This window comes from Crotalus tigris, unplaced genomic scaffold (genome assembly GCF_016545835.1).
Source record: "Crotalus tigris isolate CLP2741 ecotype Arizona unplaced genomic scaffold, ASM1654583v1 scf7180000021687.24346, whole genome shotgun sequence".
NCBI lineage: Eukaryota > Metazoa > Chordata > Lepidosauria > Squamata > Viperidae > Crotalus > Crotalus tigris.
The window spans coordinates 1-24,346 of NW_024098631.1; the positions used below are offsets into that span (position 1 = coordinate 1).

General features: G+C 42.4%; 1 protein-coding gene across 1 annotated transcript; it reads right to left on the minus strand.

Annotated features, from left to right (window-relative positions):
- Positions 1-9,645: 9,645 nt before the first annotated feature.
- On the minus strand, positions 9,646-11,095 carry LOC120296889 (G-protein coupled receptor 20-like). The gene has a single exon (XM_039318927.1). The coding sequence runs from the start codon at positions 11,064-11,066 to the stop codon at positions 10,035-10,037; it is 1,032 nt and encodes a 343-aa protein (XP_039174861.1). The 5' UTR covers positions 11,067-11,095; the 3' UTR covers positions 9,646-10,034.
- Positions 11,096-24,346: the final 13,251 nt, after the last annotated feature.

Sequence of the window (24,346 nt, forward strand, 5' to 3'; positions counted from 1 at the left end):
TCAGACTGGATTTGGCATTTTGTCTACCTATCGAGTCCTTACCCAGGAGCTGGGATAGGCAGATGTGGATGTTTGATGGTATTACAGATATCGTCGCAGGATGGAAGCAGTTCCTAGTAAGGCCGCCTTTTGCAATTGACTAATAGCGAGTTTGTCAATGCCAATGGTGTTCAAGTGGTGCTCCAGTTGTTTTGGGATTGCACCCGAGGAGCCTATGACTATTGGTACTACCCTTGCTTGCTTTTGCCACAGTCTTTCTATTTCTATTTGTAGGTCTTTGTATTTTGTTATCTTCTCCAGTTCTTTCTCTTCTATTCTGCTGGCTCAGGCACATGCCAACACGTCCACTATCCGACTTTTTTGTGTCTTTCTTATCGAAATTGTTAAGTCTGGGGTTTTATGTTGCAGGTGCTTGTCTGTTGCATTCTGAAGTCCCAAGCAGTTTAATTTTTATCATTTTCATGACTTTCTCTATTTTATGATCCCACCAGTTTTTTTTGCTTACAGCAAATGATATTTTTTTTGTTTGCAGATCTTCCCAAAAATGCCAATTCATTGTTGCTCACTTTGTCTGGTCTCTGCTTGTAATCATCTGTGCAATCTTCTTGCAACGCTTACCAAGTGGTCCACTGTTTCTTCAGCTTCTTTGCGTAGGCGGCACTTACTGTCTGTTGCTGTCTTCTCATTTTGACTTTGTATGCATTTGTCCTTAAGGCTTGGTCTTGTGCAGCCAGAATTAATCCCTCGTACTCTTTCTTCAATTTTCCTCCTGCCTCTGCCTGCCGTTTAATTATTATCTGCTTTCCCTCTATTTTTTGTATTTAATGTATTGGCCATGTAGTGCTTTGTCTTCCCATGCCTCTATTCTGTTCTTCATTTAGTCTTTCTTGTAGGCCCGTTTGGTCTCTCCAGTAGTCAGTAAGCCTTCCTGATATACTAATTTCAGTGCATCTTCATCATTGTTCTTCAGATATTCTTCCAAAGCCATTTTTTCTTCTTCAACCATCTGATGTACTTGTAGCATTCCACGCCCACCTATTTGCCCTGGTAGATAAAGTCTGTCAATGTCACTGCGTGGATGAAGGGCGTGATTCATTGTCATTATTTTTTCTCTCTGCCTATCCATTGCTTTTAGTTCTGCCTTTGAGTCCAGATCCACTATTCCAGCTGTGTACCTAATGACTGGGATTTGCCCAGGTGTTGATTGCCTTTATGGTATTTCCTCCATTGAGCTTGGACTTTAAGATCTTCTTCACTCTCTTGATGTATTCACCGCTAATCTTTTTCTTGACTTCAGTGTGCTTGATGTTGTCAGCTTGAAGGATACCCAAGTATTTGTAGTAGTCTTCCTCATCCAGACTCTTAATGTTATTTTCGTGGGGCATCTTGATTCCTTCAGTTTTCATTATTTTTCCTTGTTTGATAGTAATTGTGGCACATTTGTCCAATCCAAACTCCATTACAATATCTTGGCTATATATACGGACAGTGTTGAGCAGCGATTCTATTTCAGATGATGTTTTTCCATACAGCTTCAGATCATCCATGTAAAGGAGGTGGGATAGTCTAGCATATGTTTTTGATGTTTGATAACCATGTCCTGAGTTATTCAGTATTGTTGACAGAGGAAACAGTGCAATAACAAATAGTAATGGTGATAATGAATCTCCTTGAAATATTCCTCTCTTGATATTAACCTCTCCCAGCTTCTCACCATTGATCTGCAACTGTGTCCTCCATTGTGCCATCGATCTTTGCACAAATTTTCTGATGTTTCTACTGACTCCTGTTATTTCTAGGCATTTGATTATCCAATCATGTGGCAGAGAGTCAAATGCCTTTTTGTAGTCAATCCATGCCACATTCAGGTTGGTCTTCCTTCTCTTGCAGTTTTTCCAAGATCATTTTGTCTATTAGGAGTTGATCTTTTGTTCCTCTGCTGTTGGGGCGGTTTCCTTTCTGCTCAGGTGGAAAGAGATTGTTTTCAACTAGATGCTGTTGCACTGCATCAGCTACTACACCAGTTAGTAATTTGAAAGTTGTTGGTAAGCAGGTAATTGGCCTGTAGTTCCCTGGTGTTGCCCCTTTTGCTGGATTTTTCATTATTAGGTAGGTTTTCCCAGTTGTTAGCCACTTTTCAATTTCTCCTCCTTGTAGTATATTGTTGAACTGTTTGGCAATGAGTGGGTGTATAACAGTTAGATGTTTCACCCAAACCATGCATTTCATTCTCACCTGTGCTTGACCAATTTTTTGATTATTTTCCTTGCTCTTTTTTTCTACATTTTTGTTGTTATTCACTAGTTCTTATCATTTCAACTTCTGTTTTTATTTGCCTCCAACCATCTTTTAACCAAGCTTGCATCCTTATTGTATTTATTATTATGTATCATCATCGCACAGTCAGCCAGATGTTCAGACGGGATTTGGCATTTTGTCTACCTATCGAGTCCTTACCCAGGACCTGGGATAGGCAGATGTGGATGTTTGATAGTATTACAGATATCGTCGCAGGATGGAAGCAGTTCCTAATAAGGCTGCCTTTTGCAATTGACTAATAGCGAATTTGTCAATGCCAATGGTGTTCAAGTGGTGCTCCAGTTTTTTTGGGATTGCACCCAAGGAGCCTATGACTATTGGTACTACCCTTGCTTGCTTTTGCCACAGTCTTTCTATTTCTATTTGTAGGTCGTTGTATTTTGTTATCTTTCTTCCAGTTTCTTTCTCTTCTATTCTGCTGTCTCCAGGCACTGCCAAGTCCACTATCCAGATTTTTTGTCTTTCTTATTGACAATTGTTAAGTCCGGGGTGTTATGTTGCAGGTGCTTGTCTGTTTGAATTCTGAAGTCCCAGAGCAGTTTAATTTTATCATTTTCTATGACTTTCTCTATTTTATGATCCCACCAATTTTTGCTTACAGGCAAATGATATTTTTTGCAGATCTTCCAATGCACCATTGTTGCTAATTTGTCATGCCGCTGCTTCTAGTCAGTCTGTGCAATCTTTTTGCAACAGCTTACCAATTGGTCCACTGTTTCTTCAGCTTCTTTGCATAGGCGGCACTTACTGTGTGTTGCTGTCTTCTCAATTTTGACTTTATATGCATTTGTCCTTAAGGCTTGGTCTTGTGCAGCCAGAATTAGTCCCTCGGTCTCTTTCTTCAATTTTCCTGCTCTTAGCCATTGCCAGGTTTTATATCTCTGCTTTCCCAGCTATTTTTTTCATGATTGGCCATGTATGTTTTGCCTTCCCATGCCTCTATTCTGTTCTTCATTTGGTCTTTCTTGTAGGCCAGTTTGGTCTCTCCAGAGTTTAGTAAAGCCTTCCCTGATTACTAAGTTTTCAGTGCTCTTCTCATTCTTCTTCAGTATATTCTTTCCAAAGCCATTTTTCTTCTTCAACATCTATGTACTTGTAGTCATTCCACGCCCACCTATTTGCCTTGGTAGATAAAGTCTATCAATGTCACTGCGTGGATGAAGGGCGTGATTCATTGTCATTATTTTTCTGGTCTGCCTATCCATTGCTTTTAGTTCTGCTTGAGTCCAGTCCACTATTCCAGCTGTGTACCTAATGACTGGGATTGCCCAGGTGTTGATTGCCTTTATGGTATTTCCTCCATTGAGTTTGTATTTTAAGATCTTCTTCACTCTCTTGATGTATTCACCTCTAATCTTTTTCTTGACTTCAGTGTGCTTGATGTTGTCAGCTTGAAGGATACCCAAGTATTTGTAGTACTCTTCCTCATCCAGACTCTTAATTTTATTTTCGTGGGGCATCTTGATTCCTTCAGTTTTCATTATTTTTCCTTGTTTGATAGTAAGTGTGGCACATTTGTCCAAGCCAAACTCCATTCCAATATCTTGGCTATATATACGGACAGTGTTGAGCAGCGATTCTATTTCAGATGATGTTTGTCCATACAGCTTCAGATCATCCATGTAAAGGAGGTGGGATAGTCTAGCAGATGTTTTTGATGTTTGATAACCATGTCCTGATTTATTCAGTATTGTTGACAGAGGAAACAGTGCAATAACAAATAGTAATGGTGATAATGAATCTCCTTGAAATATTCCTCTCTTGATATTAACCTCTCCCAGCTTTTCACCATTGATCTGCAACTGTGTCTTCCATTGTGCCCTCGATTTTTGCACAAATTTTCTGATGTTTCTACTTACTCCTGTTATTTCTAGGCACTTGAGTATCCAATCATGTGGCAGAGAGTCAAATGCCTTTTTGTAGTCAATCCATGCCACATTCAGGTTGGTCTTCCTTCTCTTTCAGTTTTCCAAGATCATTTTGTCTATTAGGAGTTGATCTTTTGTTCCTCTGCTATTGGGCGGTTTCCTTTCTGCTCAGGTGGAAAGAGATTGTTTTCAACTAGATGCTGTTGTACTGCATCAGCTACCCCACCAGTTAGTAATTTGAAAGTTGTTGGTAAGCAGGTAATTGGCCTGTAGTTACCTGGTGTTGCCCCTTTTGCTGGATTTTTCATTATTAGGTAGGTTTTCCCAGTTGTTAGCCACTTTTCAATTTCTCCTCCTTGTAGTATATTGTTGAACTGCTTGGCAATGAGTGGGTGTATAACAGTTAGATGTTTCAACCAAAACCCATGCAGTTCATCTTCACCTGGTGCTGACCAATTTTTGATTTTCTTTGCTCTTTTTTCTACCATTTTTGTTGTTATTACTAGTTCTTTCATTTCAACTTCTGTTTTATTTGCATCCACCCTCTTTTAACCAAGCCTGCATCCTTGTTGTATTTCTTTGGGTTATCCCATATCTGCTTCCAGAATTGCACTGTTTCTTCCTTGTCAGGTACTGACTGATTCCTTGCAGTTTCTCCATTGATGGATTGGTAGAAACGTTTCTGATTGGATTGAAATTGGAGGTTCTGCCTATAGTTTGCAATTCGAGCTTCATATCTACTGATTTTCCTGGCTATAGCTGTTATTTGTTGCTTTATTATTTCCAGTGCTTCCTTGATCTTCCTTGTTTCTAAGTGGTATTTCTTGATTAGGTATTCTTTGGTCTTCTTGTTCTTCAGCTTCTTTTCTTTTATCTGTTCTAGCTTGCTTGCATGTGATCTTAACTTGCTGATCTATTATTATTATTATTATTATTATTATTATTATTATTATTATGACATTTTGCCATACTTACGAACATTACAGCATCCCCAAGGTCACGTGATCAAGATTCGGATGCTGGGCAACTGGTTTCTATTTATGACGGTTGCCCTGTTCTGGGGGGTATCACGTGATCATCTTTTGCGACACGCAAAGTCAACGGAGAAGGCAGATTCCCCAAACAACCATGCTACTAACTTAACGACTGCAGGGATTCCTTTAAAACTGTGGCAAGTAAGGTCGCAAAATGGGGCCAAACTCACTTAACGATTGTCTTGTTTAGCGACGAAAACACTAGGCTCGTAAGTCGAGGACTACCTATGCTTTCTACAGGAAGTCAATGACACGTTACCTGTATATAGTTCTGAAGCTCAACCTTTAAGTTGACCTTCATTGTTCCAGATTCTGGAACCTTCCAATTCCGCCATCTTTCAAACAGGAACAAGTAGCCTGTAAGTTGCAGGAATGTGTCAGCCCTTAATCACTTTTCTTCTCTTTTCAACAACGTTAAATAATAGGGATATTTGTTTTCCTCTCTGCTCATGGTGTCCACACTTATGAATTAATTGCCATCAAGTCTTTTTTTGTTTTTATTTTGCCCTATTTTTTTCTTCTTCTCCCTGGGGATGAAATCTTATTTTAGCAGTCCTTTTCTAAGCTGAGGAGAATCTTATTTATGCTGTCCTGTTCCCAGCTCTGCTTAGAGGGAGAAGAAGAGAAGGACTTGGGAAATCTTCTCCTGATGAGAACATATTTTCATGATATAATATATTCCACGTTTAGCTTGTCAAGTGGTTTCATGCTGCAGATGAAGCGCTGGGAAGGACTATAGACTTTGAAATCACAACTCGGGTTGTTTATTGCTGAAAATCTTGCTGTTCCATGTGCACTGTGTTCTGAACAGAGAATTACTCTGTGCATATCTGTAGGGTGCCCAAGGGGGACGGGGTCAAAAAAGTCAAAATGGCTGGCAAGACTTTGCAAAGCCCTGCCTTTTTTTTTTTTACACGTGTTGCACATGCCAAACACATAGAAAGGGCCAGCGTTTTTATTAAAGACTGGAATCCTCTTATGGGCTTTTAGCTAAAAGGAGAGAAAAAAAAAAGAAATAGTAACTGTGAGAGGGATCTCAGAGTCTTAATGGACAATCACTTAAATAGGATCCAGCCGTGTGCTGCAGCTGCCAAAAAAGCCAACACAGTGCTGGGCTGCATTAACAGAGGGATGGAATCAAGATCACGTGAAGTATTAATACCACTTTACAATGCCTTGGTAAGGTCACACTTGGAATACTGCATCCAGTTTTGGTCACCACGATGTAAAAAAGATGTTGAGACTCTGGAAAGAGTGCAGAGAAGAGCAACAAAGATGATTAGGGGACTGGAGGCTAAAACATATGAGGAACGGTTGCTGGAATTGGGGATGTCTAGTTTAATGAAGAGAAGGACGAGGGGGGACAGGATAGCAGTGTTCCAGTATCTCAGGGGCTGCCCCAAAGAAGAGGGAGTCAAGCTATTTTCCAAAGAGCCTGAAGGCAGGACAAGAAGCAACGAATGGAAACTCATCAAGGAGAGAAGCAAACTAGAACTAAGGAGAAACTTCCTGACAGTGAGAACAATTAACCAGTGGAACAACCTGCCTCCAGAAGCTGTGAATGCTCCAACACTGAAAGTTTTTAAGAAGAGACTGGACAGCCATTTGTCTGAAATGGTATAGGGTTTCCTGCCTGAGCAAGGGGTTGGATTAGATGACCTCCAAGGCCCCTTCCAACTGTTGTTGTTGTTGTTGTTATTATTATTATTATTATTATTATTATTATATGGCAATTTATGGACCTGCTAATTAAAAAGAGTGCAATACAGTTAGTCCCTGATTTACAACCGTTTGTTTAGTGACTGTTCAAAGTTACAACAGCGCTGGAAAAAGTGATGGATGGCCTTTTTTGACATTTACAACCGTTGCAGCGTCCTCCTGGTCACGTGATCCAAATTCACACGCTGGGCAAGTGATTCGTGTTTATGACGGTTGCAGCGTCCCGGGATCACGTGATCCCCTTTTGTGACCTTCTGACAAGCATGGGGAGGCCAGATTCACACAACAACTGTATTACTAGCTTAGCAACTGCCGTGGTTCACTTAAAAACTGTGGCAAGAAAAATCATAAAATGGAGGCAAAAGTCCCTTAACAACTGTCTCCCTTAGCGACAGACATTTCGTCGTCAGTTGAGGACTACCTGTGTTGTTTTTCTGTGATACACACACACACACACTCTGACACACAGAGATACGTACAAACACACACAGACACACACACAGGGCACCTTTTTTCATGTATGGTGGACATGTAGAGAAGCACAGGTGTACTGGCGTATGGTCTGGGATTGGGCAATAGAAATGACTAGGCAAAACATTTAATACAAACCGGAGACATTACTATTAGGAATACTAGAGAAAAATGTAAATAAAGAGGACACATATTTAATTATCCATGTGGTCACAGCAGCAAGGATACTATTTGCTCAAAAGTAGAAAGCAATGGAAGTGCCGAGTGGGGAAGCACTAATAAAGAAAATTATGTATTGCGCAGAACTAGACAGGATAACTAAAAGATTAAAAAATCAGGAAGAAACAGAATTTTATCGAATATGGAATAAATTTTATAGATGGAGAGAAAAAAAACGGAGGTCGCAGTAAAGAGATACACTGAGATAGAGACTAGAAATGTATAGTTGTATATTGTCTCTAATTATACTAAAAACGCGAATCCCAGGTATATTCATGTTGAGAGAAGTAGTCGAACACCGGGATAAATAAAAACAACGGTTTAATAAACTAACAACTGTTAGTTATACCTATATAGTTGTGTATAGGTATATTATATGTAATTAATGTACAATATGGACTGAGATGTCAGTCAAAGACGATTTACCATGTTCAACGTTTTCAATCCTTTTTTCTTCTTTGTACTTAATAAAAAATTAAAAATAAATAAATAAATTCACATTGATCTTGTTTCCCGTTTCTCTTTTATTTCTGTGAACATCTTTAAGAACAATCATCGTTTTGGACAAGGGCCAGGGGTTTCGTGACACGATCACAGATGCCCTTTTTCTACTCACTTCTTGCCTGAAAGGTCTCCCTCTTTGTGTGTCTATGTGTGTGTCTTTATGTTCTTGTATATTCCTTATTTTGTCTTTTTCCCTTGCAAGATGCTTGCAGATAATGTTAGGCTTCTGATCTCCCTCTCCCCGTTTTAGCATCTCGCTGGCTCCAAGGGGGGAGGCAGGAACCCACTCAGGATAAAGCAAAGGGCCAGATCCACTCAAAATAAATCCATACCAAGGACCAGACCCCCCCCATAAAACCAAGTCTCTGGACCCCATTTTATTGTAGTCTACCCCCCCAAAAAACAAATCTCTTTGTTCTTGGGAATAAATGGATCTCCTTTCTCAACAATATGTCTGGATTTCATTTTTTATTGCGCCATCCCGGCTCGTGGACCCCCCCCTCCCCAAATTATTCTTCTTACAATAACTTCCACCCGGATTTGAAAGAATAGCCCAAGTTAAAACTTATCTCTCGTTAAATAAAATCGGAACGGGAGCTGCAGCTAAAGCCCGTGGAAGGAAAGTTAAGAACAGATTTAACTGAAAAACCACCCTTCCTTCATTGGCACTGATTTTTATTTTTTTTTTAGCATTGAAATGCCCCCCCCCCCCGGGACTTGCTTTCAACTCCATGCAGCATTTAATTTCGCTCAGCCACCCCCCCTTCGAGTTGCTTTTTTTGCAGAAATCAAAAAACATTCTTGAGAAATAAATTCCTCTCACAGCGCAAAGTACAGTGTATCACAACTGTAGATATTTTGTTGATTACTGTCATGGTTCTGGCATTCAGTCTGCTGAGGCAGTGAGTCTTTTCAAAAGGCCAGCTGCCTTTGCTGGGGTTACGGTGATCCTGATTTATTTTCATTTCAAAAGGCTTGGTTATATCTCTTTTTGTCCAAAGTATAAGAGCGGGTACTACAAAATCCATTTTCTCCTTGTCTTAGTCCTGCAGATCATCATAAATAGAGTCAAGATCACGTGAAGTATGAGTCCTGCTTTACAAAGCCTTAGTAAGGCCACATTTGGAATCCTGCATCCACTTTTGGTCACCACAATATAAAAAAGACGTTGAGACTCTGGAAAGAGTGCAGAGAAGAGCAACAAAGATGATCAGGGGACTGGAGGCTAAAACATACGAAGAACAATTGCAAGAATTGGGTAGGTCTAGTCTGGTGAAAACAAGGTGTAGAGGATTTCATGACAGCCGTGTTCCAATATTTGAGGGGCTGCCCCAAAGAAGAGGGAGTCAAACTATTTTCCAAAGCACCAAAAGGCAAGTTGAGAAAGAATGGATGGAAATTAACCAAGGAGAAAAGCAACCTAGAACCAAGGAGAATTTTCGTAATGGTGAGAACAATCAACTAATGGAACGGTTTGCCTTCAGAAGTTGTGGGCGCCCCATCACTGGAGGCTTTCAAGAAGAGATTGGACGGCCATTTGTCTGAAATGGTATGGGGGGTCTCCTGCTTGAGCAGGGGGTTGGACTAGATGACCTCCAAGGTCCCTTCCAACTTTGTTATTCTATGCTTCTAGGCTAGCAAAACACGGTGCTGGGCATGTCCCTTTCTCCGTAAATTCCTGAATCGGGGAAATTCTTAGGAATTTGGAGTGCCAAACGCAATCCAAGTAATTTCCCAGATGACAAAGCCAGCTGCCATAAATAAAACGAGTGTGTCACTGGAAAGCTTGAAAAATCCTGGAACCCAGCTACAACGTTGAGAGAAAAAAAAATATCTTTTTTTTTTTTTTAGCAAAAAGGAAGAGTCCACATCATCTCTACCCTTGTAGGCTTCTCAAAGTCTAGGAGTTTGTGGTGTTGCTCGGCAAAGCCAAACCCATGGGGTTCCCTATCGAGTTCGCAAACGCCATAATTGCGTTTGAGCCAGACCCTTTGTTGATGCTGATCACCTCCCCGCTGGCTTGCTCAAGTTCCGTCTTCCGGAAGATGTTCTTCATGGTGGACTGGAAGTTGTTGGTGACAAAGCAGTAGACGATGGGATCCATGCAACTGTTGAGGCTGCTTAAGGTGACGGTCACGTGGTAGACCACCAAGCTGAGGTTGTAGGACATGGCTGGGTTGATGGCAATGGCCAGCTGGCGCACGTGGAAGGGGGTGAAGCAGATCATGAAGATGATCAGGACCGTGATGAGGAGCTGCACGGCTCTCATCCGCCTCTCCCGGCTCTGGTGCATGAGCGTGGGCTTGGAAAGGGCGCACATGATCCTGGTGGTGAAGAAAGTGAGGATGATCAGAGGGAAGAAGTACTCGCAGACCATCAAGGGCAAAATCTGCGCAATGCAGCAGTAGGAGAACTTCACGGCCAGGGTGAGGATGGAGAAGGTGATCACGGTGGCGAAGGTCCAGATGAAAGCACAGATCCCTTTGGCGTAGTCGGGGTTCCTCCACCTGCGCGAAGCTTCCACCTGGACAATCGCCAGGTACCGGTCAATGCAGATGCACGTGAGGAAGAGAATGCTACAGTACATGTTGACAAAATAGGTGAAAATGTGGACGAGCGCACAGGTGTGGCAGTCCTTGGCAACGTAGTGCACAATGATCCGGATAGGTAAAGAGAAGCCCACCAGCAGATCGGTGATGATCAGATTGATGGTGTAGATGACCGAGGTGGTTTTCGTTTTCGTGCGGAAGCAGAAGACGTAGAGAGCTACAGAGTTCAACACCACGCCCATCAGGAAGATGATGGTATTGATCACCACCAGGACTATCCACAAGGTATGAAATCTGTCCGAGAGTTCTCCATCCAGGTGGACAAATTTGTTAAACATATTGCTGTAGTTGGAGGACACCGTAGAGTTGTTGGAAGGCTCCATGGTCAACGCCGCTAATGGTACCTACAAGACAACAAACAAAGATGCAGGTTCACGGTCGATTTTTATACTGCTCAATAGTCTGTGGAGATTCTCGGTCATCCACATCATGGTTGTCCCAAAGATGACTTTTCACGAGACAACTGGACTTCCTTGTTTTTCTTTGAAGACGTTTCATTTCTCATCCAAGAAGCTTCTCCAGCTCTAACTGGATTGTGGGGAAATGGAAGGATTTATACTCCTTGCAGGCAGCTGGTCTATCTCCAGTCTACAACACAGTCCTTTCAACAATTCCAAGAGGGCTCCACACCCATTTGCACCACTCAGGTGACCCTGAGGACACAGGTAAACCTCCAAGTGGCCTCAAGGACTCTCTAAAAGAAGGCAAATGATCAGCTGTCTGCAAGGAGTATAAATCCTTCCATTCCTCACTATCCAATCAGAGCTGAAGAAGCTTCTTGGATGAGAAGTGAAATGTCTTCAAAGAGAAAAAAGAATGTCCAGTTGCCTCCCCAAAAGACACCTTTGGGACTGCTCAGTAGTGTAATCTTGAGGTCAAGTATAACTTTTAGGAAGGAAGTTTGGACCCAAAGCTTCCTGTCTCTACCCTTATTTGCAAATATCCCAACTGCTCCCGGATGAGAGAAAGATCCTATTGCTTTGCACACCCAAAGCATGGAATACAGATAGCACAACAGATTTGTAGCAAGCCATCATTTAACTAGGTTCCCAGTTCTTCCAGGATAGGTAGTCCTGTACTGAAGTAAACCGTTTGTTTAGAATGAAGTTACAACGGCTCTGAAAAAGTGACTTTTGACCGTTTTTCAATGGTTTTACAACTGTTGCAGCATCCCCATGGTCACGTGATCAAAATTCAGACACTTGGAAACTGACTTGTATTTATGACGGTTGCAGCATCTCGGGGTCATCTGATCACCGTTTGTTGACCCCTGACCAGTAAAGTCAACGGGGGAAACCAGATTCACTTAACAACAGTGTTCCTAACGTAACAATTGCAGTGATTCACATAACAACGGTGGCAGGAAAGGTCGCAAAATGGGTTGTGGGAAGAATCCAGAGAAAGAAATATTTTGGAAAATATTAAAAAGGCAGAATATTATATTTCCCCAAAGGATCTTAAAGATAGAAACCAACCTCGTCCCCAAGTCTCTCTGCTCCAAACAGAAACCGGGTCTGCAGAAATGCAGATGTAATAATCCTGTCAGAAAGATTGGAGTCAGGAAGCTGGGATTAGAAAGACAAGGATCCCTGGAATCAACAATCCTTCATACCAAAAAATCCAACAGTCATCAGCCACAGCCCCAGGGAAGCAGGATATGTCCTTTGGGACATAATAGGATTAACCCACCACCATCAGAATACCAGAATAGCAGACCCAGATCAAAATTCATGCCACAGGAACAACTCCAAATAAAAGCCCAAGAAGGTATAAAAACCTACCACTCCCTACTATATGTGGTCAGTTTTTTCTTAGAGCCGTGTTTCTGTCTGGCTCTGCTCTTCGATAAACTGCAACCTTCTTTCTAAAGCAGTCTCCATTTTGTTTATTCCCGGCTTGGACTGGACCCTGGTGAAGATTTTTCTTTCGACAGGGGCAACATTCACGCAACAACCGTCTTGCTGAACCACAGAAATTTTGGGCTTAATTGTGCTCTTAATTCGAGGACTTCCTGTAAATCTTCTTAATCAACAAACCAATAAATTTTAAAGTTCCGCTTGTCTGCATTTTATAGCAGAACAACTAATCTTAACTCTTCTTTTAAACAAGGCTCAAGTGATTTACGAAAGGTGTTAAAAAGTAAAAAAAAAAAAAACCTTTTAAAAGAAAATCACAGGAGAACTTTTTGACCTTGGGTGGGTGTAACGTATTGCCTAATATGGATTTGCGACATTTTTTCCCCTGCAGCCAACTTGTAGTAAAAAAACAGTTTTCCAAGCTGCTGCCAAAGCCTTGCTAAACCATTATTTGGCAGCAGGGGAGGAGAAAACCCCGGGAGACTGAACGGGAAAAGGGTGAGAATGGCTGCTTTTGTGCCTTGGGATTAACCGGGTTAATGCATTAATCCATTAACCTGGTTAATGCGTTAATCCATTTCCTAGGCTCGTGGACAGCTTTCAACACAAATTTGACAAACAGCTGGATTTGCACAACACCCAAAGCTGGAAAACTCCCCAGCCAAGGTTAGATGAATTGAATTTACTATGTAGGGTAAAGGCAGTTGTAGAAACACATCATCAGAACAAAAGGTTGACGTTAGAGAAGAGTTTTCACTTTCAATAATATAATTCCAATAAACATTTAGCCTGGCAGTTTCGGCTTTCTACATCTCTCGTGTCTCGAAACAAATCAAACCTCGCTGGTATTTATTAGTCCTGCCCTGCTCTTAATAGCTGGATCTAATCCCGTGGTCTAGTCCTGCCTTAATTTTCCAACAGCTCTGTGTTTAAATGTTCCTCCGGGTAATTTGTCACATTATTTATACACAAAGGGTTAAACATTTTCTTGGCAAGTTTTTGCTCAGCTGGGGCAGAGATTGGCCAAATATGGTATTTTGCTTTTGGGGAACGCGTGAAGCTGTGATCTTCGGTGTCCAGGAGCAACAGAAAGATCTGGCAGCCATCAAGATTGAAAGGGAATATTGCTGAGGAGATATTTAGAGATACGACGGTTCTAGAAACCTATTCTTCACTTCAGTTGTATTCTCAACAACAAGACCTGACATCCGGGGACACCCCCCCCCCAAAAAAAGATTTTACATCACTCTTGATCAGTGATCCCAAACGGTTTTATCCCACTCTGGATTTGGAGAATCAAGGATTATTCTCCTGGATTAGCTAAGCTTATTTCGGACATATTTTTCTTACCGTATATGCCGGCGTATAAGGCGACTTCCGCAAGCGCTAAAATCGGCGCCAAAGACGGGGGTCGTCTTATACGCCCAGTCGTCTTATATGCCGGAAATACTGGTAGTTTCCGGCATATAAGACGACGTTCTAGGAATGTGGCTCGGCGACAAAGACGGGGGTCGTCTTATATGCCGGGTCACCTTGTACATCGGCATATACGGTAGGTCCAACTGAACGACGTGAATCATTCATGAAAACAAACCAACAATACAATACTGCACAATACAGGCAGTCCTTCACTTACAACAGTTCACTTAGTGACCGTTGAAAGTTACAAAGGCACTGAAAAAAGCAACTTATGACCGTTTTTCACACTTATGACCGTTGCAGCCATCCCCGTGGTCACGTGATCAAAATTCCAACGCTTGGCGACTGACTCATATTTATGACGGTTGCAGGGTTCCCCGGGGTCGTGTGATCCCCTTTGGCGACCTTCTGACAAGCAAACATCCAAGGGGAAGCCGGATTCACTTAACGACCGGGTTACTAACTTACCCATTGCAGTGATTCACTTAACAACCGAGGCAAGGAAGATCGCAAAAACGAGGCAAAACCTCACTTAACAAAAGTCTCCCTTAACCATGGAAATTGTGGGCTGAGCTGTGGTTGTTAAAATGAGGACCACCTGTATATCAAACAACAACCCCAGAAAGGGCTTGTTGTGATTAAGACCACCAAGGAAATGAAGAAATCCGGGAAGTTCAAAAGCGTACAAAAAATTATTGTAAGCTTAAGTTCTCTACAAGAATCTGAGCTACTCACGGTCATGGGAAATTAGAGTGAGTTAAGAACAGAAGGAATTCAAGGTGGTCTGGCCTTTGATCTCTTGTGGGCACACAGGGACTCATGACTGGTGACGCATTTGACCCGTCCCTCCAGGGTCATCTCCTGCAGACCAATCCTAGAACTTGGAGATCAATCTCTGCCCACTGCTTAATTGATCAGGAAAAACAGAAAGGAACAGAACAGAACAGAACAGAACAGAATAGAATAGAATAGAATAACAGAGTTGGAAGGGACCTTGGAGGTCATCTAGTCCAACCCCCTGCTCAGGCAGGAAACCTTATACCCTTTCAGACAAATGGCTGTCCAGTCTCTTCTTAAAAACTTCCAGTGTTGGAGCATTCACAACTTCTGGAGGCAGGTTGTTCCACCGATTAATTGTTCTACTGTCAATTTCTCCTTAGTTCTAGGTTGCTTCTCTCCTTGCTTAGTTTCCATCCATTACTTCTTGTCCTGCCTTCAGGGGCCTTGGAAAATAGCTTGACTCCCTCTTCTTTGGGGCAATCCCTGAGATACTGGAACACTGCTATCATGTCGCCCCTAGCCCGTCTTTTCATTAAACTAGACATGCCCAATTCCAGCAGCCTTTCTTTATATTTTTTGGCTCCAGAACCAAGAGATGTTCTTTCTGGCTCCAAGACTATCTGGACAGAACTGAATCCAGACAATAGGTCTAGCATTGACTTGAGAAGACTCAGTGATGGAGATCCATTGTTTCTCATCCTTCTCTCTGGTAATTGGTGAATAATATGACCCCCTCCTCTTCTTTGTGGCAGCCCCTCAGATACTGGAAGACTTCTATCATGTCTCCCCTATTTCTTCTTTTCCTTAGACTAGCCAAACCCAAGTCCTGCAGCCGTTCTTTGTATGTTTTAGTCTCCAGGCCTTGGATCATCTTAGTTGCTCTTCTCTGAATTTTTTTCCAAACTCTCAACATCTTTTTTTGTGATATGGTGATCAAAATTGGCTGCAGTATTCCAGGTGTGGCCTCACTAGCGTTTTATAAAGCGGTACTAATATTTTGCGTGATCTTCATTCTATGCCTTGGACTCATAGCGTCCCTACAAACAGAAGTCCTATTAAGAGAGATACAAAAAAATCACCTTCGTTTAAGTTGCTCAAGATTCCTAGCGCTTTGCTCCAAATTTCTTGGAAGAAAGTTGATCCTGGATTGATTTATGGCAGCTTCTGGCTTATATCACCAAGTGGTTGAAGCTCTCACGTTGTCAAGTGGTGCTCCTCAGCTTTCGTAGGCGATTTGCATGTGTAATTTCCCCTGCTTTGTCCACGCCGTTACCTTCCCTCACAACATAACAATCTGAAGAGCTTTTTTGAAGCAAAGCTTCTGAGGTGACTTAAGTAAATTTGGCTCCAGTATTTATCTGAGTGCACACTACAAAACTTATAAATACATTTTATTAGGGAGACTCAGACGGCTGGGTGGTTCAAGTCGTCTTGTAAGGTGCTTGTAAATCCTTTACAGCTTCCACAGTATTTATAATGAAAACTGATTTAAATTAAAAAATTCAATTCTTGGCAGAAGGCACTCAAGATATGTGTCCAGCATGATGATAATGATGGTGATGATAATGTTAACTATTCAGTCACGTCTGGCTCTTAGAGTCTTTGAGTCAGATCTCTCTGCATCTTCCAATCTTGAGCTATTTTTTTGATGGGTCCCTCAGCTTCTTCTCAATGAAGTTTTTATTTATATAAAATCTTTACATTGTAGTTCGGCATCCAACCGGCCTCAATCAATCAATCAATCAATCAATCAGAATAGAGCTGTAAGGGACCTTGGAGGTCTTCTAGTCCAGCCCCCTGCTCAAGCAGGAGATTCAATACCAGGGGTAGGCAACCTTGGCTCTCTTATGATTCGTGGACTTCAACTCCCAGAATTCCTGAGCCAGCATGGCTCAGCTTGGAAACCTCTCCCTTTCCCCTCAGCATGGCTGGCTCAGGAATTCTGGGAGTTGAAGTCCACGGGTCACAAAAGAGCCAAGGTTGCCTACCCCTGGCCTAGGCCTAGGCCACTTTATGACTCGTGGACTTCAACTCCCAGAATTCCTGAGCCAGAAAGGCTCAGCTTGGAAACCTCTCCCTTTCCCCTCAGCATGGCTGGCTCAGGAATTCTGGGAGTTGATGTCCACGAGTCATAAAAGAGCCAAGGTTGCCAACCCCTGTCCTATACCATTTCAGACAAGTGGCTGTCCAGTCTCTTCTTAAAAACCTCTAGTGATGGAGCACCCATAACTTCTGGAGGCAAGATGTTCCACTGGTTAATTGTCCTCATGGTAAGGAAGTTTCTCCTTATTTCTAAATTGGTTCTCTGCTTGATTGGTTTCCATCCATTGTTTCTTGTCTTGCCTTCAGATGCTTTGGAGAATAAGTTGACCCCCTCTTCTTTGTGGCAGCCCCCCAAATGCTGGAATACTGCTATGATGTCACTCCTAGTCCTTCTTTTCTCTAGGTTGGCCATACCAGGAGATCGATGGTCAATTGAAACATCTGATGTATTATGAGGGCTTGTGAGGAGAACATCTTAGGGCCACATGATCAATCACTGACCACTGCTGATGCTGCTGAGATCAGATAGACATTCAGGGGTGAAATTTTGCATTTGTTAGTAGGACTAACCTACATAACTCATTCCAATTCCAGGCTGGGATAGGTAGGCCATCCCTTTGTGAAATATTTCATGCTGGGAAGACAGCAATAGCTATAGACTTATATACTGCTTCATGGTGCTTTACGACTCTCTTTAAGCAGGTTTACAGAGTCAGCCTGTTGCCCCCAACCATCTGGGTCCTCATTTTACCAACCTCGGAAGGATGGAAGGTTGAGTCAACCTTCAGCCGGTCAGGATCGAACTGCTGGCTGTGGGCAGAGTTAGCTTGCAATACTGCATTCTGACCATTGCGCCACCACAGCTCTGCAATCCAATATAGTTGGATTGAATGACATTTCCCATGAAAACAATCATATACTTCCAGGTGATACCAACAGTGATAAATGCAGAAACCTTTCCAAGCTGGCCTGTCCTGACACCTGATATTCAGTGCAAGGGTCTGTGCCACTACGCCTTATATGCACAGTGGAGACATATCTATCTCTATCTCTATCTCTATCTATCATCTATGTTATCTATCTGTCTATCTATTATCTATCTATCTATCTATCTATCTATCTATCTATCTATCTATCTATCTATCTATCTATCATCTATTTATATCTATCTGTCTATTATCTATCTATCTGTCTATCTGTCTATCTATCTATCTATCTATCATCTATCTGTTATCTATCTATCTATCTATCTATCTATCTATCTATCTATCTATCTATCCTCTATATTTATATCTATCTATCTATCTATCTATCTATCTATCTATCTATCTATCTATCTATCTATCTATCTATCTATCTATCTATCTATCCTCTATCTATTTATATCTATCTATCTATCTATCTATCTGTTATCTATCTATCTATCTATCTATCTATCTATCTATCTATCTATCTATCTATCTATCTATCTATCTATCTATCCTCTATTTATATCTATCTATCTATCTATCTATCTATCTATCTATCTATCTATCTATCTATCTATCTATCTACCTACCTATTATCTATCTATCTATCTATCTATCTATCTATCTATCTATCTATCTATATCAGTGTTTCTCAACCTTGACAATTTTAAGGCACGTGGAATTGCTGGCTGTGGAATTCTGGGAGTTGAAGTCCACATGCCTTAAAATTGTCAAGGTTGAGAAACACTGATCTCTCTCTCTCTCTCTCTCTCTCTCTCTCTCTCTCTCTCTCTCTCTCTCTCTCTCATGATTTTGGAAAGTTATAAACAGATTAGAAATCCAGATAGATTTGAAATAAATCAATAAAATTTTCAAACTGATGGTGGGAATCCTTCCCATGGGAAAATCCTGCTGTTTGGACTTTTTGACAGAAAATATGATAAGTTGGGAATTTGAATTGGACACTAGAGGGAGCCAGAGCAACTGTAAATATTACAATTATAGGAGAAGCCACCAACTCTAGCCCCCCCCTTCTTCCTGACAAATGCATACAGTATTTTAAATTCCGACAAAACATTTTCCACGCTTCCTGTTCTGCGCAACAACATTAAACTGGGCGTACAGCATGTAAAAGCAGCTTTTGGCTCAGCCTTTAAGGAGATCCAGAATCCCAGCTGGAGAAAAAAACAAAAAAGCCACAAAAATGCCACTTGACACCTTCCAGGAAATAAAAGGCATTCCGTCGAAAGGCGCTTTGTTGACACATGGATTGTAAACATCCTCTCGTCAGGCTAAGCTCTGGACAGCCGTAATAGTTACATGAAATGTTGAAGTGCCTAATAAGGGCGAAACGACACCAGGCAAGATTTACGATCCCAAACACAGATGCGCAAATTAAAATAAGATTTTGGAGAGCTAGAAGTGGTGCGCAAAAAAAAAAGAAAAAAGGCAGCAAAATGATCAAGGATTTCTTGCAAAGAAAATTTGCTACGGTCCCGCAAGCAAAGAGATGCGCAAATGGAGAGGAAAAAAAACAACTTGAAAAATGTTTTGAAATGCATACGAGGAGTAGTGGTAATACGTGCAGTCCTCAACGTACGAGCCCCAAATTTTTTGCTGCTAAGCGGGGCAGTTGTTAAGGCGAATTTTGCCCCATTTTACGACCTTTCCTGCCACCGTTGTTAAGTGAATCACTGCATTTGTTAACTTAGGAACAGGTTGTTAAATGAAATTGGCTTTTCCCCATTGACCTTGCTTGTCAGAAGGTCATAAAAGGAGATTGCGTGACTCTGGGACACTGTGGCTGTCATAAGTGTGAGTCAATTGCCAAGGGACCCTGGGGAGGCTGCAACAGTCATTAAGTGTGAAAAACGGTCATAAGCCACTTTTTTTCAGTGCCGTTGCAACTTTGAACGGTCACTAAACAAACTGTGGGTTACTTGTAAAGGGAACCCGGAAGTCCTCAAGTTGCTGCGTGGGACAGGACAAGGTCTGTGCATATTGGGTTGTCCCTTCAGGCTCAGTTAAGGAAGGACATTCTCCCATTATATTGCTCTTTTTAAAATTGCATTCAGTCATGCAATTCTTGGAGACGCTCTGAATAAGTCCCTGCAGCTGTCTTGGCAAGGTTTTTCAAGTAGTTTGCCATTGTCTCCTTCCTGGAGCTGAGACAAAGTCCACACACACCTAAGGCAGGACTAGAACTCATGACTGGCCCAGCTGACTTTCATGCCTAAGGCGGGACTAGAACTCACAGTCTTTGTGTGATTGGCCCAAAGTCACCCAGCCGGTTTTCATGCCTAAGGCGGGACTAAAACTCAGACTCTCCTTGTGATTGGCCCAAAGCCACCCAGCCGGCTTTCATGCCTAAGGCGGGATTAAAACTCAGACTCTCCTTGTGATTGGCCCAAAATCACCCAGTGGCTTTCATGCCTAAGGCGGGACTAGAACTCACAGTCTCCTCGTGATTGGCCCAAAGTCACCCAGTCAGTTTTCATGCCTAAGGCGGGACTAGAACTCACAGTCTCCTCGTGATTGGCCCAAAGTCACCCAGCCAGTTTTCATGCCTAAGGCGGAACTAGAACTCACAGTCTCCTCGTGATTGGCCCAAAGTCACCCAGCCGGCTTTCATGCCTAAGGCAGAACTAGAACTCACAGTCTTCTCGTGATTGGCCCAAAGTCACCCAGCTGGCTTTTATACCTAGGGCGCGACTAGAACTCACAGTCTCCTGTTCCAAAGGTGCTTTTTCAAGAGGCAATTGGATTTCCTTTGTTTTTCCTTGAAGCTGTTTCACTTCTCATCCAATATGACATTGTCCTTTCAGCAGTTCCAGAAAGATTCCACGTCCATTTGCACTATTCAGATGACCCTGAGAGCACAGATATACCTCCAAGTGGCCTCAATGGTCCTCAGAAAGAGTGCTAATAACCAGAAGACTGCAAAGAATATAAACTGTTCCATCCTCCCCCTCCTTCAGTCAGAACTGAAGGAGCTTCTTGGATGAGAAGCGAAACGTCTTCAAGAAAAAAACAAAGTCCAGTTGCCTCTTGAAAAAAGCATCTTTGGGAGAAGCATGACCTGGATGACGGAGAAGCTCCATAGACAGTCTGAATCTCCTGCTTTCTAGTTTGATGCCTTAACCATGACACCAAACTGGCTTTCATTGCACCCTTTTGTGGGAAGAATCCAGAGAAAGAAATCTTTTGGGGAATATTAAAGAGGCAGAATATAGTTCCCCAAAGGAGTAATGGAAAAGATCTTAAAAAAAAAAAAAAGACAGAAACCAGCCCCCAGAAATCAGCCCAGCCCCTAGGTCACAGGTCAGCAACCTGCGGCTCTGGAGCCGCATGCGGCTCTTTGAGCCTTCCCCTGTGGCTCCCAGCCTCCTCTGCCTTTGCAGAGAGAGACAGAGACAATTGCGCTTCCCTGCTTCTCTCTCTCTCTCTCTCTCTCTCTCTCTCTCTCTCTCTCTCTCTCTCTGTGTGTGTGTGTGTATGTGTAAAACAGAGTGCACTCACAGTGTTCTCCGAGGAGCTGAAAAGCTTACTGGGCGGAGCTCCTCCCTTTGCTGCGTCTCTGCAGGAAGCAGGAAGGGCAGGAGAGAGCTAGCTAGCCCAGCTATGCTGACTCAGGAATTCTGGGAGTTGAAGTCCATGAGTCATAAAAGAAACGAGGTTGCTTACCCGTGAGCTTGTGGGACAACAGCTTGAAGCTTGCCAGGTGAGCAGCAGATAGGACAGGGGGGGAGAGAGAGAAAGAGAGAGAGAGAGGGAGGGGGAGAGAGAGAGAGAGAGAGAGAGAGGAAAGAGAGAGAGAGAGAAAGAGAGTGGGGGAAGAGGAGTGGCAGACCAAGGGTAGATAGAGAGGGAGGGAGGGAGGGAGGGAGGGAGAGAGACACAGAGAGAGAGACCCTTTTGACATCTAAAATGAAAATAACACTGCATATATCCTTTTTTTACCTGTGTGTGTATGTAATTTTATTCTCTTAAAGCATTCTCTTGGTGATCATTGTTTTAATAGTATGGATATTCCCAAGAATGATATTTTTACTTTTATTTTTAATGTGTGTGTGTGTGTGTGTGTATACATATATATATATATACACACACACCCCTATAATAAAGGTAAAAAAGGATATATGCAGTGTTATCTTCATTTTAGATATCAAAAGGGTTTTGCGGCTCCCCGTGTTTTGTTTTTGGTGGGAAACGGGTCCAAGTGGCTCTTTGAGTGTTTTGGGTTGCCTACCCCTGCCCTAGGTAGAAGCCAGCTTTTAGAAATGCAAATTCAATAATCCTTTCAGAAAGATTGGAGCTTTCCAGCTAGAAACTGAAGAAATTAGGAAGACAACGACACCTAAAATCTACATACCCCCACCCAAATTCTAAAGACAGGAGACATAATAGGATTAACCCACCAATGCCAAAAGGTCCAAGTACATGATACAGGAAATACAAAGCCTCAAACAGGAACAGGAAACAACCTCAAGAGCCCCAGAGGGTATAAAAACCCACTCCCTACATGTGCTCTGACTCTTTTCTTCCAGAGCCATCTTTCTGTCTGGCGCTCCTCTTCAACAAACTGCACCCTTCTTTCTAAAGCAGTCTCCATGTCATTTATTCCAGGCTTGGACTAGACCCTGGTGAAGATTTTTCTTTCAACACTTTCAAAGCCACTAATGACACCAACTGTCCTTTCAAGTCAAGCTACAGGGGAAAAAAAAAGATTTCCACACATTCGGAGGCTCCAGATAAATCTTCAGATAAATTCACCCCCACGAGATGAAACGCTGACTTTGCTAGAGAAGAAGTCAAACATCCAGCTGCTTTTTCCATGTTCCTGCTCTTTTACACACCTTTATCAGGGAAAAAGTAGAATAATAACTTTTAATGTAGAATGTCGTAAATGTTTTGAGTCTTACCCAGTATTGCTGAGGGCCAGAAACAGAGGGCATTTTTAATACAAAGCACCTGGAAAGTAACAAAGTATGAATCCTCATATCTTTTATGCCCAGCAAACTTTAGGAAAAAATATAATTGGAGACAAGATTGTTAAACAGTCCTTTCCTTGGAACAGAATTTAAAATTATTAACATATTAAATCAAAGGGGTCTGAATCGGGTAAATTGCATAAAATCAACCAGTTCTATTAAGACCTGGAGGGTAGCCATGATAATTATAAATACTTTAAACTTCAATAGATATTGGGCCCATTATTCTAAAAATCCATCTCCATGATTCATGAGGACTACAGCCTTGCCAAGTCAAAATAAATCAGACTGTTTACTGTCCGTGCCATTACTCCTCAGCCATTTGGGGTTACAACCCGCTGGAGAACGCCAGTAAGGAGTTCTGGAGAAACATCAAGCAACAACTTTTCAAGAACGTAAATATACAGTAGGTAAAATAAGCCTGTAGGGTATAAATGATGTTAAATCTGTGCCACGTTGGGATAACAAAACCTTTCTCCAACAGGCAACAGGATAAACAATTTCACACACACACACACACACACACACACACACACACACACACACACACACACCCTCAAACAAATATCAAGGCCAAAAGAAAGAAAATTAATTTGATTAGCCCCCCCCTCCGAGTCAGCAAGATGGGAGATTTGCTCCTGACTCACCAAAACTCACATTTCTTTTTAAAGCGGAGAGCCATAAAACTATTTTTAATAACACATCTGGGATTTGCAACTCAAGTTTGTGACATTCACAGAGGAAGCGGCCTAATTTCTGTCTGGTGTTCGGTCCAGCCTTTTTCTACCTAGGCCAGCTGAGGCTTCTGGGAGCCCCAGGCTCAAACTCTCTGGAGGGCCCCAGGGTGGAAAAACATGCAGGAGCCGACGGAGCAGATGCCAATAAGTCCTTCGGGTCCCAGTTTTGCCCCATCTTCTATATAATGAACCTCCTTGACATCATTCAGGGCTTTACGGAAAAGGCAATATATTTCAGCATGTTGGTTGGGCTGCAACATTTTATAGCAGTTGTGGATCCAATTAGCTTCCTTCCTTCCTTCCTTCCTTCCTCCCTCCCTCCCTCCCTTCCTTCCTTCCTTCCTTCCTTCTTCACTCTCTCCCTCCCTCCTTCTCTCCCTCTTTTCTTCCTTCCTCCCTTCCTCCCTCCCTCTTTCCTTCCTTCCTTCTTTCATCCTTCCTTCCTTTCATCCTTCCTTCCTTCCTTTCTTGCTTCCTTTCCTCCCTCCCTCCCTCCTACCCTTCCTTCCTTCTTCACTCCTTCCATCCTTCCTTCCTTCCTTCATCCTTCCTTCCTTTCCTTCCTTCCTTTCCTTCCTTCCTTCTTTTCCTTCCTTCCTTCCTTCCTTCCTTCCTTCCTTCTTCACTCCCTCCCTCCCTCCCTCTTTCCTTCCTTCCTTCCTTTCCTCCCTCCCTCCCTCCCTCTTTCCTTCTTTCCTTTCCTTCCTCCCTCCCTTCTTCCCTCCCTCCTTCCTTCCTTGCTTCCTTTCCTCCCTCCCTCCCTTCCTTCTTCACTCCTTCCTTCCTTCCTTCATCCTTCCTTCCTTCCT

Coding starts and splice junctions, on each gene's coding strand:
- LOC120296889 (XM_039318927.1), bottom strand. CDS start 11,066: ATGGAGCCTTCCAACAACTCTACGGTGTCCTCCAACTACAGCAATATG.